General features: G+C 42.3%; 2 protein-coding genes and 1 long non-coding RNA gene across 5 annotated transcripts in view; 1 reads left to right on the top strand and 2 right to left on the bottom strand.

Annotated features, from left to right (window-relative positions):
- The first annotated feature begins 587 nt into the window (after positions 1-587).
- LOC114799966 (uncharacterized) lies at positions 588-2,179 on the top strand. The gene is made up of 2 exons (XR_003751305.1): positions 588-727; positions 1,425-2,179. It is a non-coding gene; the product is annotated as an uncharacterized LOC114799966 (long non-coding RNA).
- A 1,916-nt stretch (positions 2,180-4,095) lies between these two features.
- entpd4 (ectonucleoside triphosphate diphosphohydrolase 4) lies at positions 4,096-14,862 on the bottom strand. Of its 2 annotated transcripts, none has more exons than XM_028997076.1 (13): positions 14,793-14,862; positions 14,090-14,173; positions 13,791-13,988; positions 8,842-9,047; positions 8,594-8,744; positions 8,123-8,226; positions 7,965-8,024; positions 7,710-7,864; positions 7,086-7,252; positions 6,671-6,995; positions 6,182-6,267; positions 5,944-6,105; positions 4,096-5,865 (listed from the first exon to the last, which is right to left on the bottom strand). In XM_028997076.1, exons 2-13 carry the CDS (start codon positions 14,095-14,097, stop codon positions 5,628-5,630), a joined length of 1,860 nt encoding a protein of 619 aa, XP_028852909.1. In that variant the 5' UTR covers positions 14,098-14,173; positions 14,793-14,862; the 3' UTR covers positions 4,096-5,627. The 2 variants fall into 2 exon arrangements, with proteins under 2 accessions (XP_028852909.1, XP_028852910.1); XM_028997077.1 differs by having other exon boundaries at positions 14,706-14,840.
- An 886-nt stretch (positions 14,863-15,748) lies between these two features.
- Positions 15,749-19,526, bottom strand: part of chmp7 (charged multivesicular body protein 7) — a 5,927-nt gene continuing 2,149 nt past the window's right edge. For both annotated transcript variants that reach the window (XM_028996304.1, XM_028996305.1), the window contains exons 4-10: positions 18,365-18,550; positions 17,534-17,667; positions 17,413-17,461; positions 17,111-17,329; positions 16,955-17,012; positions 16,658-16,864; positions 15,749-16,054 (exon numbers count right to left, since the gene is read on the bottom strand). In XM_028996304.1, coding sequence (XP_028852137.1) covers positions 16,005-16,054; positions 16,658-16,864; positions 16,955-17,012; positions 17,111-17,329; positions 17,413-17,461; positions 17,534-17,667; positions 18,365-18,550 — 903 coding nt within the window. In that variant the 3' untranslated portion in view covers positions 15,749-16,004. The remainder of the gene's footprint in view (positions 16,055-16,657; positions 16,865-16,954; positions 17,013-17,110; positions 17,330-17,412; positions 17,462-17,533; positions 17,668-18,364; positions 18,551-19,526) is intronic.

The raw sequence follows: 19,526 nt of genomic DNA, 5'->3' as shown, positions 1-19,526 counted from the left end.
GGCTTTTCTTATTGATGGAACAAAAACGAAAGGTGTGCGTTTCACTTATTTAAATAAGAAATGGATTTTCCAGTTCTTTCAACAACAAAAAGAACTTTTTTGATTTTCAATGGAATCTCACTTCATAGTAAAGTTTTCACAGTAGTGTCAAGTTCATGAAGACAAGTCGCCACAAGTGCATCTGGCATGTTTCATGTCGCAAATTAAAGCCAATAATTCTTAAGCCAACTCATACAATAATTAATCACATAAAAAAAGAACCAAGTGACCAAGAATAGGAAACCTAATGACTGCAGTCATGACATTTCAGCCATCACAACCCAAAATAAAAAATATGGTCTAACATCCAAAAAAGACATCAAATACTTAATGTCTACAGAACAAAATCATCAAAACAGCTTCTCCTGTTATGTTATGTACACCGAAAAAACAACAGTTACGATATTATGTTAAAAACTGGCCATAAGCAGATGATGAAGAATCTATGAGTGTTAATGACAATTTAAAAGGAGTTTGACAGCACCCTGATGGGTGGGCCACTGGGTGTGTGCAGAAGCAGGCCTGTTTTGATGCAGGCCTGGAGATTAGCTGGGCCGTGGTCGCTTTATCAGACAACACATGTTCCTTCATTGTGTGCAGTAAAGGGCGTTCCTGTTCAGCCCCTCCCTTCTAATTCGGAAGGCCGCGGCCACAGAAGCTGTGTAGATTTCATATGATATGGCGGAAGGTAGGAGAAATTCTAATTTAAGCACTCATCGTTTTCAGCTATTCTTGTAATTCCAGGGTAAATGTAGCCAATGATCAATTAGCACAAGGTGGGATCCCTGCATGCTGAAAGATTGATAAAAAACATTTTATTTCCTTTTTAGATGGTTTAACTACTTATAATAACAGTCTACGGTTAATGGAATATTTGGGCATGTATTTGCTTCAGTAAACTGGAAGCATGATGTCACCCTGACTCAGTGGTTCAGCCTGACATGGTTGGTTTGCATCATGAACTGTGTGCTTTGCTTTGTCCAGATCCTGTACATACACCTGAGGTTCCCTGAAATTGATTTTAATGTTGAATGAAAAATGAAAATGAATGTTTCGCTTGCAAAATTCAGTGGCACCCGTCTGCTTGGAGATGAATGGCTGACCAAAATCATTGCATTATGGTGCAACGCTCTCAAATTATGACACAAATTTGAACCGGTTGACAGATATTTTGCTTGTTTTGACATGATTCTTGAATGAAATCACTTGCCTGTGAGGAGCTGATGTTAATACAGCAAAAATCTTATTCTGATTTCCTTTATTTTTTCCAGTAGTTTTAACATCCATGTAACATCTCATAAAAGTGTCTATTTTAGCTATGTTTTATATATGTATACAGGAATCATTGCAATTGTCTGTTTTAAAAAAAAAAATCTTTTATTCAGGGTGCAGAAGGGTTATCGCTCAAATGGTTGCTAGGTGAGAGATCAAGATGGAGTGTGAGGAGATAGTGAAAAGGAGACCTGACATTGGAAACTGGTATTGGACTTGTGGGGTCTTCTGCTGCTGTAGCCCACCTGCCACCATGTTGACCTCAGAAGAGCACGGAGGGACCAATCTCCAGTCAACATTGACGGCTCCAGCTGCATCACTGTCTGGTTTGGGAACTGCACAATATTGGACCACAGATAGTGAGGACAGCTAAGAAGATAATCAGAGTCCCTCTTCCCTCGATAACGGACATTTACCACACACTCTGCAGCATTGTGAAGGACTCTACACACCCCTCACATGCACTCTTCACCCTCCTATCATCCGGAAAAAGGTACCGAACCATTCGGGCCCTCACTGCCAGACTCTGCAACAGCTTCAGAGATGTATTCTGCGTACGTTGCCTGTAATGAGTGGTTGTTTGAGCTACCGTTGCCTTTCTTCCGTCTGAAACCAGTCTGGCCCTTCTCCTCTGACCTCTGACATGTTGGATATTTTTATTTATTTGGATCATTCTCTGTATACCTTACATATGGTATCACAGTAGCAGTTTCTGAACCATGCTAAATTCTAAGTCACTTAAGTTCCCTTTCTTTCCCATTCTGATGCTCTGATGTATGTACATTGATCACTGCTGTACAATTGGCTTGTTTGGGGACATGTTTCTTTTGTATTTTATATTAATCGAATAAATGAAGCTATTTATTGATTAATTGTAATATATTTTGCTATTAATTGATGAACTGTTTTATATTAGTAGCAAAGTTGGAGTGGCTCCTCCCCAAATAGAAGTAATTTAACTCCACGTTTTTAAGATATTTTACATAAAAATTTTGAAAAATAGTTTACTTTTAAAATTAAGGAAACATATATTCAACTAATTACTTGTTTTAATAATGTATTTATTTACTTTTTAAAACTTTTTTTTCCATTCTGGGACTCTGATTTTTGAAAAGTCACACAGACAAATCAAAGATACACTTAAAAAAGTATTCTGTCACACCTAATATTTTAGCATTGTCATGATGTAAATAAACAGGATTTGTTTTGGTTTATTTACATTATAGCAATGCTAAAAAATAGGTGAGACAAATTACTTCAATTTTTTTATGTTGAGACAGTAATAAAACATTTGTTCTGTAAAATTCTTAGTGCAATTTCAACAGAAATCAGCCATAAAGAGTTCAACAACTTTCATTTTTCTTTCTGTCCGTCTGTCAGTGATGCCTGCAGGAGAGATGCTGATCACTGAGCTACATGGAAATTACCATTTCGCCTACATATTACAGACCTTAATTTGTAATGTTTACTACTCAATAATTGTATGTCTGTAAATGCTCAAAATGAGCACCACACATTTCCTTACAAACCAGGACAGTTATAAATACCACAGTATAATAATGTTTTTATGCCCATTAAGATTGAACAGTGGTGTATATGCTGGACAAGATGGGATGTGTTTTATTAGAGTGGGCAATGTCGTCTGAGAAGTTTAAAGAGACATGGCTGAAAAAAGATATGGGTAATGGTGCAAACTTGAGTGTGAACAGTACTGTGCAGACAAAAGGTGGACTATGGCAGGATGGATCACCAGCCAACACCATGGGACTATTTGGTGCCCTACACAGAGCAGGTTGCACATTATCTGAATTAGATTTTGACTGATTCTGAAAAGTGTGTTACTCAGAGCACAATTCGTAGAAGTGGGTACAACATGTGACCTGTGGTTTAGGTGGTTTACCACGGGGTCTGTTGACCCCTAGGTTACTACCACCCAGGGAATTGTCTTTCCGTGCCCCACGCAAAGTGGAACAGAACGGCATGTGAGAGTCATCCATCGGCAGCTCAATCTGGTCAGAGCGGAAACACGATCCAGATCTGCCAGGGGGCTGATTGAAAACCAGGCCCCCAACAGGGCATGTGACACATGGCCACCCAGCCACTGGGAGACAGGCCGGCTACGAAAACGCCCTCTCAACACTCCTGGGCACTTTAGGGCGATACGGGTGTTAGAGCTGACTACAGCTAGACATGCTGGTGCACCTTTACGTATCACATACCGTGAGTATGGATTTGTTTATTTACGCAGCCATGATGCTGGATCACTTCGGGCTTATCACCTGTTGTGCATCCGTGCTTGCTTCCACACTTTCTTCTAAAAACAGTTCGTTTCTAAGTGTACTTCATTCAATTTCAATGTAAATGAGTCCTTATGAGCAGAAAGACTTACACTGTACACTTGCACTGTACAAAAAATATTGTGGAAAGTCATTTGCTGTTGTAATTTATTTCAAAAACACTATATTAATTACATTTTTTATCTGACCAGGTTCACAATATTCTACTTTTTGAGATGCCCTACAACTTTGTATATTACTATTCTGGTCGAGAATTTTAATTGTAACCTCTATATAATATTGAGCACAAACCCACTGTTTTTAAATATTAATATCTACACACTGCACACAAAACCCCGACACTGTGACCTTTGAAATGACAATGTAATATCAGCCTATATGCAACACCAGCTTATTAAGTTATTTAGTAATAATGAAAATGACAATGTTATGAGAAAATGCAGCAATATGCAACATTGAGCCACAAATCACCCAAAGACTTAAAAATGTTCAGGCCAGCTCATCTTTAATAATGGCAAGATTGCTCAGCATTCCCACTGTGCACATTCCTCTCTGTATATAGCTTACAAATACAGCAACTGTGCTTTTTGTAGCAAACTACACATCTTTACAGCAGTGACATAAGAGCTTCTGAAAACGAAGCACCTCACCCACCTCCAGTGAGTTAAGACAACATAGAGAGCGTCATGATCGACAGCGACAGTGTCCGATGATTAGCAAACCTAAAGCTTATAGACACTCTTCAGCAGGCTGAAGTTCACACAGACCATTCAACAATAAGACATTGTGGGAAAAAATATTGCACCATTGTTGCTCAGATAATATAAAAACCACCTCATGAATGGGCATGGAAATTGAGGCATACAGAGAATTAAGATGCATGGTGCGAATGAGTCTTGGTGCGGGGCCTTCTGTATTGTTTTAAATAAATGAATGTGAACTAAATGGATTAAGTAAAAGCGTTTTTACTTAATTCTTCTTAACATGGCATTGTCAGTCAACAGTTTACAATGCAGCTGCACCTTAACATGAACATTCACTACAGGGCTTACCTTCCTACAATCACACTTTTGAAAGTGCCGTTATAGAAAACATAATATTGTTGCCAACAAATACAAGTAAAACAAGAAATCTGGAGGTCATTTTAAAAAGCAGGAGCTTGGTTAGTAAAAAAAAATTGAATCAAACACAAACACACACTTTCAGAGGAATCTGGCTCGGTGGAGCATTAGGCAGCATGAATGAGTGAGGAGAAGAGGAGGAGAAAAAAAAAAAGAACTAAAACAAATCACTGATTTCAAAGTACTTTTTAAATTGACAGCCAGCCATTAACTGGCATGATTTAATTAAGTTCAACCTTTATTCATAAATGCATTGCATTTTATAGCCTACACTACAAATTCTAAGTGTCTTCACAATGAATCTTCACTCCTGCCACATTAGCTCAGTTTTCTTAAATTCTTAATGAGTCCAACCAAAAGCAGTTCTTGGTAGCTATTTGTTTCAGTAATTGCTGTAAATTCAGTAGGTGTGAAATCCTATGCTTAGCACCGGTTTGAAAGTAGTGCCTTATCAGTAAATATGGAATGCTGCGGTTTGCAATAAAGTGTTTTATTAACTCCTGACTTTGAAGAATGACCCAGTTCCTCTTTACCAGATGTAAAATTAAAGGAAGTAAGATGCAATTGCTGCTACCACTTGGAAACCAACAATGGAAATGACAGGTTGTGCAGATGCAAGCCTCCACGTGTAAAGTTACGGTACCTCAGACACATGAGTACATGTGGATTAAAAGGCAGACAAAAATAAATTAAAAAGTACATAAAGTGACAGTCACACATTCTCTGCATGCAGGGTGTCCAGGGGAGTAAAAAACAGCCTGACCTGTGATTGTGATTAGAGAGAGAAACATCTCAATAGCTTTTAAACATACTCAAAAACACCTTGCTTCACCATGCCATCCAATCGAGGGCCTGAAAGCAGAGAACGAGGGGAGGTAGTCTTGACAGGCCTCTGGATCTATAGAGTGACAGGAAGGTCTTGAGACCCAAGTCCTTCTTCCAGCCACTGGACAGAGGCAGAAGCTCCGCGGTTGAACACGGCACGTCGGTGGATGCGTCGAAGGCGGAGAACGTACAGCATGATGGAGAGCACAACCACCAAGAAACAGGCCAGGAAAAGGTAGTGGGTGTTCATTAAGGGGAAACTGTGTCGCCAGTGAGAGTGCGCCCCCTTCAGGCTTTCCTGCTGAATGTCCCTGAAAGCAAGGGAATCCAAAACCTTGAGCAAGCAGAACAGCGACAACGTGGAAAGCCCTAAGGATCATCCCAGTTACCTCAGAGGCATGAAGCGCGTTCTGTACAAGATGGCTCCCAGCGTCCACTGCACCTCTTTATCATAAACCAGCAGCGCCGTCTTCAGATTCTCATAACCAGTGGGGAATGAGAAGCCAGAATGGAAAACTTCATACATCCAAGCTGACTTAAAACACTGGTACCTGGCGCAGAGAGGTCATGGCATTAACAAAAGTGCCACGTTTTCATTTAAATTTCATTTAAAAGCTTAGAACTTACTTGAGTCTGTGAACATCTGCATGGGATGCATACAAACCGCGATCAAAGCGCTCCTTTAGGGTTTTCCACTGGGTTGCACAGTAGGTCTAAAAGTAATAAAAAAAAAAAGGTTTTACAAATGGACATGCAGACGGCTGAGGAACCATTCTTCAGTAAAAATAACAATGTAATACAACACATTCTATTCACACTCTATTAGGGGCGTGTTCACTAGTGGAAGGTCAGGTCATGCTTCAATAGATACAAAAGAAACCCACAATGTTTAATGATGTATGGACACATGCTTAAATGATCCAGAATGAGGATGACTGTGTGCGAGGGCTGTCAATCATCATGTCATTGGCTCCTTCAAATTTAACCATTAAGGAACGTGTTCAGGGTGACTACACAGGCAAAATGGTAATAACGTTCTCATTTTTTTCTTGTTTTCAGAAAACAGCGCTCTCACTCAGACAGAAGGACATGATTTCCCAGATGCAGTAGCCCTACCTTTGCAGCGATGGCGTACGAGCTAGCATTGTAGTCCCCGCCCATACGCAAAACGTCCTCGGTGCAGTAGTAGAACTCAGAAAAGCCATAGAACTGGCTGTTGGGGTAGTTGATGGGCGGCTGGTAAATGCCGTTCAGGGACGTCTGCGTGTCGTTGGTGCGGTTGAGGAATGGCTGGAGTAGAAGTCTGCAGAGGGCAAAATCCCCCGTACCGCGCAGATGGAGCCTCTGCTCAGGTGGACCCACCTCGTCCGGCAAGTCGGCAGGCAAGCAGGGGTCCAGGATGGGAGACTCGGCTGATTCGCCTTGGTGCTTCCCCAAAAGTCTGAACATAATGAGGAATAGTCAGCTTGGCCTTCTTCATGTTCAGCATGAGATCAGCTCAGGGTCATTACGTAATGATAAAAGGCCTTACTTGTTCTGAAGCACGGTCTTGCTGACAAGATTTTCCTCGTACCGCTGACGTGCCGCGTTGCCACCGAAACCAAGGAACGTGGACACGTAGACTCGGTAGACATGCTCAGTGCGATGGGCGTCACACCCCAGGTTGAACTCTGCCAGGAGGTTTTTAGCCACCTCTTCCTACAAACCCACAATCAAGTATTATCCGGCTAAAACCGTACAGCTATCGTTACCGTGTAAATGCCTTATTGCATATATTGCATGTCTACACCAATTCTGAGAAATAGCTTTGACCTGAAATAACTGTGGATTTTTCCCACATATATAATACAGTAGATCAATGCAGTTGATCTCAGCCAACTAAGTGGAAGCAATAAGCAAGACTTTAGGATGTAGAAAGTGCTGCAAATTATAAATAAATGCCATAAATGTAAACCTCTTTTTACATTAGCTCACGCTGAAGTCATGCAGTCTTATCTTAGTGGAGGATGGCCTTCAACTCCAGGGGACAGACAGGAATGTTTATAGAGGTGACCAGGAAAATGTGGCAAATGAGAGGGTAGGGTGGGGGAGAAACGGAATGAGCAACAGAAATGAACACAACTGTAATACGAGGGAAATTGTTGTGGATAATAACCTGCTGTGGAGAGGCAACGCTTACAGTTTTGGGCACTTCGTACGCTATCTGTGTAGAGACGCCACCCATGTCAAGCACACCGGCTGTCCGCTTGCGGACAAAGGTCTCTTGCTGGTCACCTCCAGGGACTTGAACTTCAACCACAGCTTCATCCTCTATAGACAGAGAAGGAATGAATTACAGAAACGGTTGGACCAGCCAGTTAAAACACATTTCCCACGGTGAATTTCAACCATATAATCAATTTACTCTTACCATTGTCTACGTGATTAAATCTCCCAAGGACAAAGTTAATTCCAATCCATGCATAGACACCTGCACCACACACACGAGAATAAGAGCACACTGACACTTGCAGGAATATCAGGGAACCACAAATGACTTTTTGATTTCTTTAAACACAGGCTACTTACCCTCCTGCTTTCCAGAGATAACTTCCACGTGGGAATCAGAAAACAGGAAGTTGAAATGCACAGGAATGTCAGTGCGCAGATCCTCCAGAATTGCTTCTTGTTGACTAGAGATGGAAACCATGTTAGGTCTCAACATCAAAATCTACACGTATTATTCATATTTATGTTAGTATTATATATCACATAAACAACATACAAGTGTTTAAAATAAATTGCAATATATAAAACCAACCTTTGCACATTCTCAGTCGCAAAGGCTTACGTGTATCATATACGAAATGATCAATAGATGACGCCTGTCTGACAGTGGCTGTGTTGTCACGTGATCAATGTAACTCAGAATACACGGTATACAGAATTTATTCATATCGACCATTTATTTATAAGAGTCCCATCGGTTTGCAGCAATAACTCATTTCAGAAATCATGAGAAACAATGTCCTCAAAAGCAAAAGAATTTGGGGTGTATACCTCTCAGGCAGAACCCTCATCCCTGCTGTACAGAGGATATAGAGTGGGGTCTCCTGGTGCTTGCTTTTAGGGATGTGCTGTGCAGCAAAGCTTAGTAAAGGGTAGATGTAGTCACTAGCCTTTTCTGGTGTTGTGGCGAGCTCAGAGATACCTGTCAATCAAATCAAAAAATGAGACCGGCAACATAAAGACAGACTTGTTAAATATAGGAAAGTTCAAATGGCTGAAACATTAGTTCAGTGTTCCACCTGGTTTGATCTTCATGACCACAGGCTTCCTGTGCTGGTCTCTCATCTGCCGTATGTCCAGTAGGTCGTGGGGGTTGCCATTGTGCTGTGGCCAACAGTACACAAACACCCTGGAACCACTGCTGCCACAGTCGACCACCAAGCCATAGTTCAGGTCAGGGTTACTGATGTCTGTGGCCTCCACATCGGTCACTCTGGCCAAGTGTCTAGGGACAAAGGCATTCACAAACACACACCATCCAGACTAAACAACATAACCGGTGCATAAAAGTGAAATCTCTAACATGGCGATTTCAGGAAAAACCTGAAAAACAGGTATGCAACTGTTTAAGAAACAGCAACAAGTTGTGCAAAATTGTGATGGCTAGACGTCGGAGTCAAAGCATCTCCAAAACTGCAGCTCTTGCGGTCTATAGTACCTATTCTTCCCGTATGATTCGCTGATTGTAGATTTGTTTTGTATTTTTTTTACTAAATGAAAATGTTTAAATAAAAATGTTAATTTTATTTGCAATTCGCAGCCACTGTCGTCAGTTGATTCATTTTAATTATCACGAGAGAGATGCAAAAAAAAAAAAACTAAAGAGGTGAAATGGAGTATAGGAGGCACAAAGAAAGCTGGGCTTTTAAAAAGCTGTACTTGTCAGGTCAGATTCTGTCTGGCTCAAGCTGGGTTGGGCCTAACTTTCAGGCCCGATTACAGCTCTAACATATATTTTTCAGATATTTTTCACATCTGCAGCATGAAGCGAAGATTTTTTTTGGTTTGGCTGTAAAACATTTATTTATTTATTTATTTATTTATCATCTTTTTATCAAATCAACTTATTTATTTATTACATGCACACACTACAGGGAATACAGGGAACACAAAAATAAGACATCCTAGATCTGAATGAATGAAATATTCTTATTAAATAATAACAATAATAATAACTAGTAATTTATAAATTAATAAATGAAATAATGGTTGAATGTGCCAACAAAATCACACAAAAATTATGGATGGAAATCAAATTTATCAACCCATGAAGGTCTGGATTTGGAGTCACACTAAAAATTAAAGTGGAAAAACAGGCTGATCAAATGTAATGTCCTTAAAACAACTCAAAATGAGGCTCAGTAGTGTGTGTGGCCTCCATGTGCCCGTATGACCTCCCTACAACGCCTGGACATGCTCCTGATGAGGTGATGGATAGTCTCCTGAGAAATCTCCTCCCAGACCAGGACAACAGCATCCGCCAACTCCGGGACAGTCTGTGGTGCAACGTGGCGTTGGTGGACCGAGCGAGACATGTCCCAGATGTGCTCAATTGGATTCAGGTCTGGGGAACAGGCGGGCCAGTCCATACCATCATTGCCTTTGTCTTGCAGGAACTGCTGACACACTCCAGTCACATGAGGTCTAGTATTGTCTTGCATTACGAAGAACCCAGTGCCAACCGCACCAGCATATGGTCTCACAAGGAGTCTGAGGATCTCATGTCGGTACCTAATGGCAGTCAGGCTACCTCTGGAGAGCGCATGGAGGGCTGTGTGGCCCCCCAAAGAAATGCCACCCCACACCATTACTGACACACTGCCAAACCGGTCATGCTGGAGGAGGTTGAATTGTCCATGTCACATCTGTCACATGAGCTCAGAGTGAACTTGCTTTCATCTATGAAGAGCACAGGGTGCCAGTGGTGAATTTGCCAAGCTTACCAAATGTGCTGCACAATGTTGGGCTGTAAGCACAACCTCCACTTGTGGACGTCGGGCCCTCATACCACCCTCACGGAGGCTGTTTCTGACCGTTAGATTCCTTCTCTACAACATCAGACAAATATTCAGATGCCCTTATCTGTCAACACAGACCACACAGATACTGGTTCAGTCACTAGTAATCTCACAACTGAACTACTGTAACACCTTTCTAGCTGGTCTACCTCTATGTACCATCTGACCTCTACAACTCATACAAAATGCAGCAGCAGAACTGCTCCTCAACCTTCCCAAATTCTCCCACACCGCCCCTCTGCTACACTCCCTCCACTGGCTCCCAGTAGCTGCACACATCAGATTCAAAATACTGATGCTGGCCTACAAAGCCAAACATGGAGTAGCACCATCCTACCTCACAGCCCTTATAACACCTCACACTGCACCTCGTATACTCCGAGCCTCCAGTACTGCTCGCCTGGTCCTTGAGGAAGACACTCATCTAGACTCTTCTCTGTCTTGGCCCCTCAGTGGTGGAATGAACTTCCCCTTGAGGTCAGAACAGCTCAGTCACTGAGTATTTTCAAACAGCAGCTCAAGACCTTCCTCTTTAGAGAATAATTAGATTCACTTGTAACCTTATTGTCTTACTTCTGTATAGAAACTACAACATAGTAAATAAAAAGATTGTATCCATAGTTGGGGGTCCTAGTGAACCAGAATTGATCACTTCATTGATGGTAACATGAAAGCATGGTGCTCTTGATAAGGGCGCCTGGCAAATGCCTTAAATGGAAATGTTTGAGCAGACACATGTACATTTGTGGCCCGCTGGGGGTCATTCTGCAGGGCTCTGGCAGTGCTCCTCCTGTTCCTCCTTGCACAAAGGCGGAGGTAGTGGACCTGCTGCTGGGTTGTAGCCTCCTCCACGTCTCCTGATGTACTGGCCTGTCTCCTGGTAGCGTCTCCATGATCTGGACACTACACTGAACGACACAGCAAACCTTCTTGCCACAGCTCGCATTGATGTGCCATCCTGGATGAGCTGCACAACCTGAGCCACTTATGTGGGTTGTAGACTCAGTCTACCACTAGAGCACTGCCAGCATTTAAAAGTGACCAAAACATCAGCCAGAAAGCATAGGAACTGCGAAGTGGTCTGTGGTCACCACCTGCAGAATCACGCCTTTATTGAGAGTATGTTTTGCTAATTGCGGATCATTTCCCCCTGTTGTCTATTCCATTTGCACAACAGCATGTGAAATTGATTGTCAATCGGTGTTGTTTCCTAAGTGGATAGTTTGATTTCAAAGAAGTGTGATTGACTTGGAGTTCCACTGTGTTTAAGTGTTCCCTTTACTTTTTTGAGCAGTGTGTGTGTGTGTGTGTGTGTGTGTGAGAGTGTGTGTGTGTGTGTATATATATATATATATATATATATATATATATACTGTATATTATACATATGTTCTTTTTTAAATATTTAAAAATATTCTTTATTTATTTAAAATAAAACAAACTGATGGCTGAGAGTGTGTGTGCATGTGTGTGTTCATTTCCCGGTGAAGACATGGCACCAGGATGCACTACGGGGGGAAAAAGGCAAGTTGGTGGAGGCAGCGTAATGCTTTGGTCAATGCTCTGCTGGAACATCTTGCATTTATGTAGGTGTTACTTTGACAAGTACCACCGACCTAAGCACTGTATGCACATCAAATAAAGCACTTTCTCAACCAATAGTCAGCCAACCACCAGGGCCCAAACAAAAGCTTACACTGTATGAGCGGCAACCTCAAACTGTGACACAGTGTCGGGATCAGTAGGTGACAACATAAATAGAACATCACATTCAGCCTTTCAACAAGCGCCAATACCGGCGCCATATTTAGACAGGGTTCCAAACTTTAAATTAACTTTTAAACTTCCAATTAAACCACGCTTCCCTGAGTGAAGTGAAGTGCCGTATCTTTGTGTCGCATTCGGCTGTAATAACAAGCGAATGAAGAATCAGTGCACAAGATTTTATCCCCAACTTTTACAGTGGTGGCCTAGCAGTTAAGGAAGCGGCACCATAATCATACGGTTGCCGGTTTGAATCACGAGCCACCAAGGTGCCACTGAGCAAAGCACCGTCCCCACACACTGTTGCCCGGGTGCCTGTCACGGCTGCCCACTGCTCACCAAGGGTGATGGTTACTGTGTCACCGTGTGCTGTTTCACAATGACAATCACTTCACTTTCATTATCTTGTATGATAGGAAATTTTGTGTTTGACATTCTTCATGTTACAAACCAGAGCATCTGGTGCAGTGGTGGCCTAGCAGTTAAGGAAGTGGCCCCATAACCAGAAGGTTGCCGGTTCGAATCCCGATCTGCCAAGGTGCCACTGAGGTGTCACTGAGCAAAGCACCGTCCCCACACACTGCTCCCCGGGCACCTGTCATGGCTGCCCACTGCTCACTCAGGGTGATGGTTAAAAGCAGAGGACAAATTTCACAGTGTGCACCGTGTGCTGTGCTGCTGTGTATCACATGTGACAATAACTTCACTTTACTTTAATCTGTCTACCAGGTACAGCATCTGTTCTGACACCTGTATATATTGTATAGTTCATTGTCTATAGTTCTTGACAAATCTATACAAAATTAATCTGTTTAAGGACCTGCCCTGTCTATAGTTTTTCCCAAAATAAGCACCTTTCATATCATATATAAAAAATTATAAAATAAAAAATATATATATAAAAGTACTTTCATAGTGACCTGCCTTCGCCCATCTCTTAAGACAGAAAATGTTGACAGGCTGGTTTTATCGCAAAACATCTGTAGTATGTTCCTGTTCCTTGTAGTATGTGACATTTTTCCCCCTTCATTTCGCACATTATCACTCTGCAATTGCTATTTATTTTTGTTAGCCCTTTGTCTTGGATCAATTTAATTGAATCATTTATGATTCATTTATTTTAATTTTGAAAGCCTTGTTCACTTACTAGAAACTGATATAAAATGTAGTTTTACCTACAATAATGAACAATCGTGATAAAAATATTTGTGGCCATAATCGTGTCCATGGCTCAACAGGTCACTCAACATCAAGCGGTTGGTCAAAACGCCGCCACGGTGTAGTTTTAATCCTGCTTTAGGTGTATTCCCTTCTTCGTATTAAACATGCGTTTACCGAGAAATTATTGCGCATGCCAAACGAGGCAAGCATGAGCAACAGCGCACAAGGCAGCGGGAAAATCTCACCGGCGATGATGGTTGTCGTCCTTGATCCAGCTGTACTGACCCTTTCCTGTGACCAGTAGCAGGTAAAGAAGACCCAGCAGCCCAGCTAGCAAACCCAGAAACAGGAGCTGTCTGAGTGACGGAAGGAGGAGTCGCGGGAGAACCACCGGAGACAAGCTGAAGTGCCACGAGGCTGGGAACAGGCAGGACAGGCTGATCCTGCAAGAAGAGGAACATGCAACATCAGTCATTTGCCTTCTGCATGTCTATGTTTGTGTGTGTGTATTATATATATAATAAACATATATATTTGCCCAGACCTGCCCATGACGAAGAGAGTCCTTCAAATCAAGTCCAGGAGATGCAACTGGGTCCTTGACATCTGAACATCTTTATATCTCCACCTGTGCACAAGCACTGTAACTAAGAGACACACTACAGGACAACGTTTACCACGTGGAATGCCGCAGCGTTTAAAATGAATAAATAACTTATAAAAGGCAAGAGGCTCGAGTTGCAGATGTGGCAGGTTGTAGGAGGTTCCAGTCCAGTGTGACCACTGAAACGCGACCCAGCAGGATCGTTTACGCATTACAGTCGGCCACATTAACCAAAGACCGGTCCAACACACCGCTGACAACACATAAAAAAAAAACACACACAAACACTCTCCCAGCTGCGTTCAGGGCATCTTTACGCTTAACATTAAGCAGCGACGACCGCTTAGCCAACGTCGAGTAAAACCCCGAATCAGCTAGCATCTGAGGGGCGCTAGCAAGCTAACGGCGTCAACAACTTTTCTTCCAATTCGCTCCGGGTGGGACGCATTCTGTCATTTTCTCCCCTTCGCCTTAACATCAAACAGCGAACGCGAGAAAGTTCAGCCGGCTAACCTAGCAAGCTAGCTCGCACAGGTTAGCCTGCGGTTACTATTACCTGTCTGTGGGCTCTTCTTAGCTTCATCGAAACGGCTACTGTTCAACAACGTGAAGATAAAAAATATATATATATAATAGTAATTACCGGTTCTTGTCTGAGCGACCGGCGTAGGTGACATCGTAAAAAAAAAAAAAACGATTTGCCTTATTGGCGAAGATGGGCTCTTCACGTAGTTGCCAGACTGGCAGAGGATGAGAAGCCGCCGGCGAGGGGCGGGGCTGAGCGGCAGCGCCGGGTTGCCAGGTGTGGGCAAACATTTCTTCCTAAGGAGCGTGCACGCTGAAATGAAATCTTAAAATTATTACACTAAATAATTACAATTATTTGTCGGTGCCATTTAACGTTGCACATGAGAATGGGTCACAAATGTGTATGCTTTGAGATAAAAAGTCCAAATTTAAACTAGTGGCTGGACTGTCATTAACTACTGGCATAGGCAAATTGTTCCTCATTGAACAATAGACTTGAACAACGTTTCCTAATCATATGAATATTATTAAACAGTTATCCACATTTCTATTTTACAGTTATTGCATGGTTTACACGGTCTGAATGATGTACATTTTTAAGCGCACTGCCTTGTTCGTTTTTGATTGCCAAGTTGTCCATGCCTGAGCACAGTGTCTTGTCATATTTGCACTGTGTGCGCTTCCGCTGTGTAATCCGAGCCTCTCAATTTCATGTAGATGATGTGAGATGATAAAGTTCTCGTTTCCAGTAGCATGTTCCTGGTTGCCAAGACATTTTTTTTTTTTTACATCAAAACATAACTTGACTACCACTATTAAGTATCAAGGTACACCCTCAATTGGGACTCAGCTTGGCTCTGTCATTTGATCGTCTGTTCAACAACATAGATCACTAATAAGACACGACAGTTGTCTTTTGTGTGATATGACTAAAAAAGCTTGACACTTATTTTAAATCACTTATTTAATGTCCATTGTAATGCTAACCCATCTGCAGTCACTGAAAAGTGTAACCCTTCATCCCAATTACTCATACATAGCATAGAATAATGACAACAACAACAAAAAGTGCCAAGTGTTTTTTTTTTTTATTATAATATATTACTTAAGATAACTCTGGACCAGTGAGCAACACTGGATATTTGGCATCATAATTACAATTTTATTAGAGTAATACACTTTCTTACTTTCGAAGGCCACTTTTAAAACTTTTATGTTTAAAAAGAAATACAATATCACAAACATGCCATTACAAACATGAATATAGGGCGCATTACGAAAAACATATAGATTCCTATCTGTGATTGCTTATTCTGATGCTGGTTCATCACTGGGCTGGTTCAGGTCTTTTCAGTGGTGAGGGCTTCCGATTCACACCTGATGAGAGAAAATCACACATGTTACTTCAAACCCTGCTTCTTAACGCTGTTGACTATATTCCTATTAATCTTCAGAAGTGAAGAATGTAGAGTTTTAAACATGCTAAAACATACATTCAGAACACGGACAGCACTGATGAAGAGGAGGAAGTACGATATGGTCTGTAGGTAGTGTAATATGTTAAATGGGCAAGATGATTTGGAAGGAGGTTATACCACCACATTAATGCTATTCAAACACACTTACTGTCTATAACAGTTATAAAGTAGATCAGGGACATGGGTGGTAGGGCACACATACAACACCCTCTCATATACCTCACTCTTATGGCCAATGTAGAGGTAAGGCTGCTAATATCACATTTTTTTTTACAAAATATGGCATTGTCTGTCACAACAATTGTCAACCAACGGTAAGGCAATAAGATGTCATTTGACTATAGAAGCAACGTTCAGCAAACAAACTTTATGTGCACTGCAGCAAGTCTAGAATAGCAGGTTTTCAACGAGAAGAGGTAACCGTGCCAACCAGGATGCAGCAACAAATACCAGGCTGAAACATAAACCCCAGCCTGATCATGAAAACAAGAGAGACGCACACCTGGGTCTGAGAGGGTTAGACGTCCCAGTTCCCGGTCTAGCTCCTCGTCGGTGACATTTAAGTGGGTGTCGGGAACTTTAGGCAAGGACTTGAAGAAAGTGTCATCCAAAACACACGAGGAGGCTACAGAGGGCCTAGGGAACTCTGGTGCAGGTTCTGCCAATAAAGACTTCAGTTCTTCTTCCAACTCATCTGTATCTGCAGCAGCTACATTTAAAAAAAAAAAAAAAGTGTATTAGCATACCAGACTTAAAATCTCTAAACGTGTGTTACAAAGCCGGGGAAATAAAGACATACTGGAATCCAGCACTCCTGCTGCAAGGGTCTGGCTCACTTCATCCTGACTGTCACACAACTGGAGAGAGACACAAGAAAGAAAGAAAGAAAGAAAGAAATAAAAGCGGACCTGATAAGAGCAACATGGCCAAGCAAAGGGTCAAAGTGACGACTGACCTCCTGAATCTGATCCACCAGGTTCTCGGCCTTCTCCACAGACACATCTTTCAGCGAGAGGCGCAGAGCCGCCACCCCAGCCTGGTACGCCTGCATAACCAGGCGGTCTGTCTGCGAGTGGGCTATCCTCTCCAGGATCCCTTTCACCGTCTCCAGCTGGGCGTACAGACGGTCGGCTCTCTTTTCCACACGCTTCCTCCCCCTCAGGCACCTCAGGGCCTGGAAAGATGAGCACAGTTTTTATCCACTTATCAAAAATATGCATCATAAAATGAAGAAATGTGTCACATCTGGCCTGATACCTGAGTTTTCTTCCCCTCTTTCAGCAAAGCTTTGGCATCTTCTTTGCATCTATGTACAGGAGGTTCTGCATTTTGTTAGTTTGTAATTACAGGCAATAAAAGTAGACTCGTCAGGACCCACCTCTCGGCTTCTCGCCCCAGAGCTTCAACTCGCTCCCCAAGAAGCTTCTCGCTGCGATGCAGCTGGTAAATGCCCAGGTCCACATCGCTGACCGGAGACACACGGCCCTGTTCTGGCTGCGAGAACTTCACCAGCTAGAAATTGTGGACAATCAGTTGAACAGTACATAATAGTACAATAATCTGGTATGTTTATCCTGTTCATACTGGTGGAGCACTGGGGGTTGTAACCCAGTTTATAGTAGTCTTGCAATAAATGACACGTGCTGTAATGTGCAACCGTACTTACTTATTTATTCTTCCCATATGTATACAGTGCTGTCATTTTGTAGTTCTGGCAATTTCTGACACCTTACATACATGTCTATTCAATTCTTCTATACTTGAACAGCACAGACTACTTTGGGGAATCTGTACCAATGTAGTTCACTAGTACACCAATCAGGAGTCTTCAATCAATGCACTGATATCTTCATGTTTGGTTTGGTAGTGGGTATGGTCACGGGGCATCTGAAGCAGGAGTCCCATGTGACATCCAGTGATGAGCCATGAACAAAATGCCAAATGATTTCAAAGAGGCTGTATGTGACACACCGACAGGAGCGGGTTTAACTCAATCATAATTAAGAAGAAGCTCCTATAATTTTTTTTATTCATAAAAACCTAATTAAAATGAATACTTAATTGCATAACAAAATCATACTAACCCAAAATGTATTTAACAGATTTTTGTGTGAACGCGGTGTACAATAGCAAATGTCTCTTTCGATTTCATTATTCACACACAAAAAAAAAAAAACCCCCATAAACCCTTGCTGGACCACAAACCCACCTTTTCACCTTCGTGAAGGGACACGGTAACCTGCTTTTCTCTCTGAAGCTGAAGTAATGCCAGACACAGGGTGGTCTCATCTGGGCAGATGTGTGAGGACAGAGTTTTCAGCTCCTGAAATGACAGGAGGCTCCTGTCCGCCACGGGTGAAGCTCGATATGCTTCTAGCAACTTGACTGCCTTCTCCTGAAAATACAAGAAAAAAAAAAAAAACAATGTTCACATCTGGATTTGTGGGGAATCCTCAGCCTTTTCCACCACCTTATCTTGAGTTATGCTGCATTCAACCTACAGCCTTCAGCCCCTAGACAATCATAAGCCATAACAAAGAACGGCAGAAATATGCTGCTTATTGTGTTATTGTGATCAACGACATTTTAAAATGGGTTGTACGGAAAAATATTCAAATGCAGAGTGAGTGTGTGAGAGACAGAAGGGGGGGCGAGAGAGATGGAGTGAGGGAGGGAGTAAGAGAGAGTGAGTGTGAGAGGGAGAGGAAAAAAACAAACACACAAAGTGAAAGCAGGTAATACAATCGTAGAACCACCCTCATAATTCAGGAAAGAATCCAGTTTCAAAAGCTCAAACAGAGCTCATCATTATCGTTAAGTGTGCATTCCCAAATGTCCATAAACAGTCAGTTTCCCCACCAATTTGTAGTAGGCGTACGCCACACGCAGACTAACCCAGCACAAGCACAACTTTGCCACATTTTTGTATTTTGGCCGACCACAAAACTCTCACGCAGTACCCCAAAAGCAAGAAAAGATCCCCCAGCCTGAGACACACAACAAACAAATGAGGAAGTGTCTCATCTGCCTGACATCTGCCACACACTAGGATCAAAATGCACTACCTGTGTGTGGGTGAGAGAGAGCGCAAGTGTGTGAGAGAGAATGTGAGAGTGCGAGAGAGGGAGTGTGAAAGAGAGAGGGAGTGAGAGTGTGAGAGAGAGAAGGGGGAGTGTGAGCGAGAGAAGGGGAGTGTGAGAGAGAGAAGGGGGAGTGTGAGAGAGAGAAGGGGGAGTGTGAGAGAGAGAAGGGGGAGTGTGAGCGAGAGAGAGAGAGAGTGAGAGAGAGAGAGAGAGTGAGAGAGAGGGAGTGTGAGAGAGAGAGAGAGTGAGAGAGAGAGGGAGTGTGAGAGAGAGAGGGTTTGGAGAGAG

Source organism: Denticeps clupeoides, chromosome 11, assembly GCF_900700375.1.
Source record: "Denticeps clupeoides chromosome 11, fDenClu1.1, whole genome shotgun sequence".
In the NCBI taxonomy this organism is placed as follows: Eukaryota; Metazoa; Chordata; class Actinopteri; order Clupeiformes; family Denticipitidae; genus Denticeps; species Denticeps clupeoides.
Note: the sequence above shows the minus strand (reverse complement) of the source record. Positions and strands in the feature narration are given on the sequence as shown.

Excerpts from the sequence above, each read along its gene's own strand:
- entpd4 (XM_028997076.1), bottom strand. Across the intron at positions 8,745-8,841 it reads GGTCATGAAGATCAAACCAG|GTATCTCTGAGCTCGCCACA; the intron begins GTGGAACACTGA and ends TTTGATTGACAG. Across the intron at positions 6,106-6,181 it reads GCAGATGTTCACAGACTCAA|GTACCAGTGTTTTAAGTCAG; the intron begins GTAAGTTCTAAG and ends TCTCTGCGCCAG.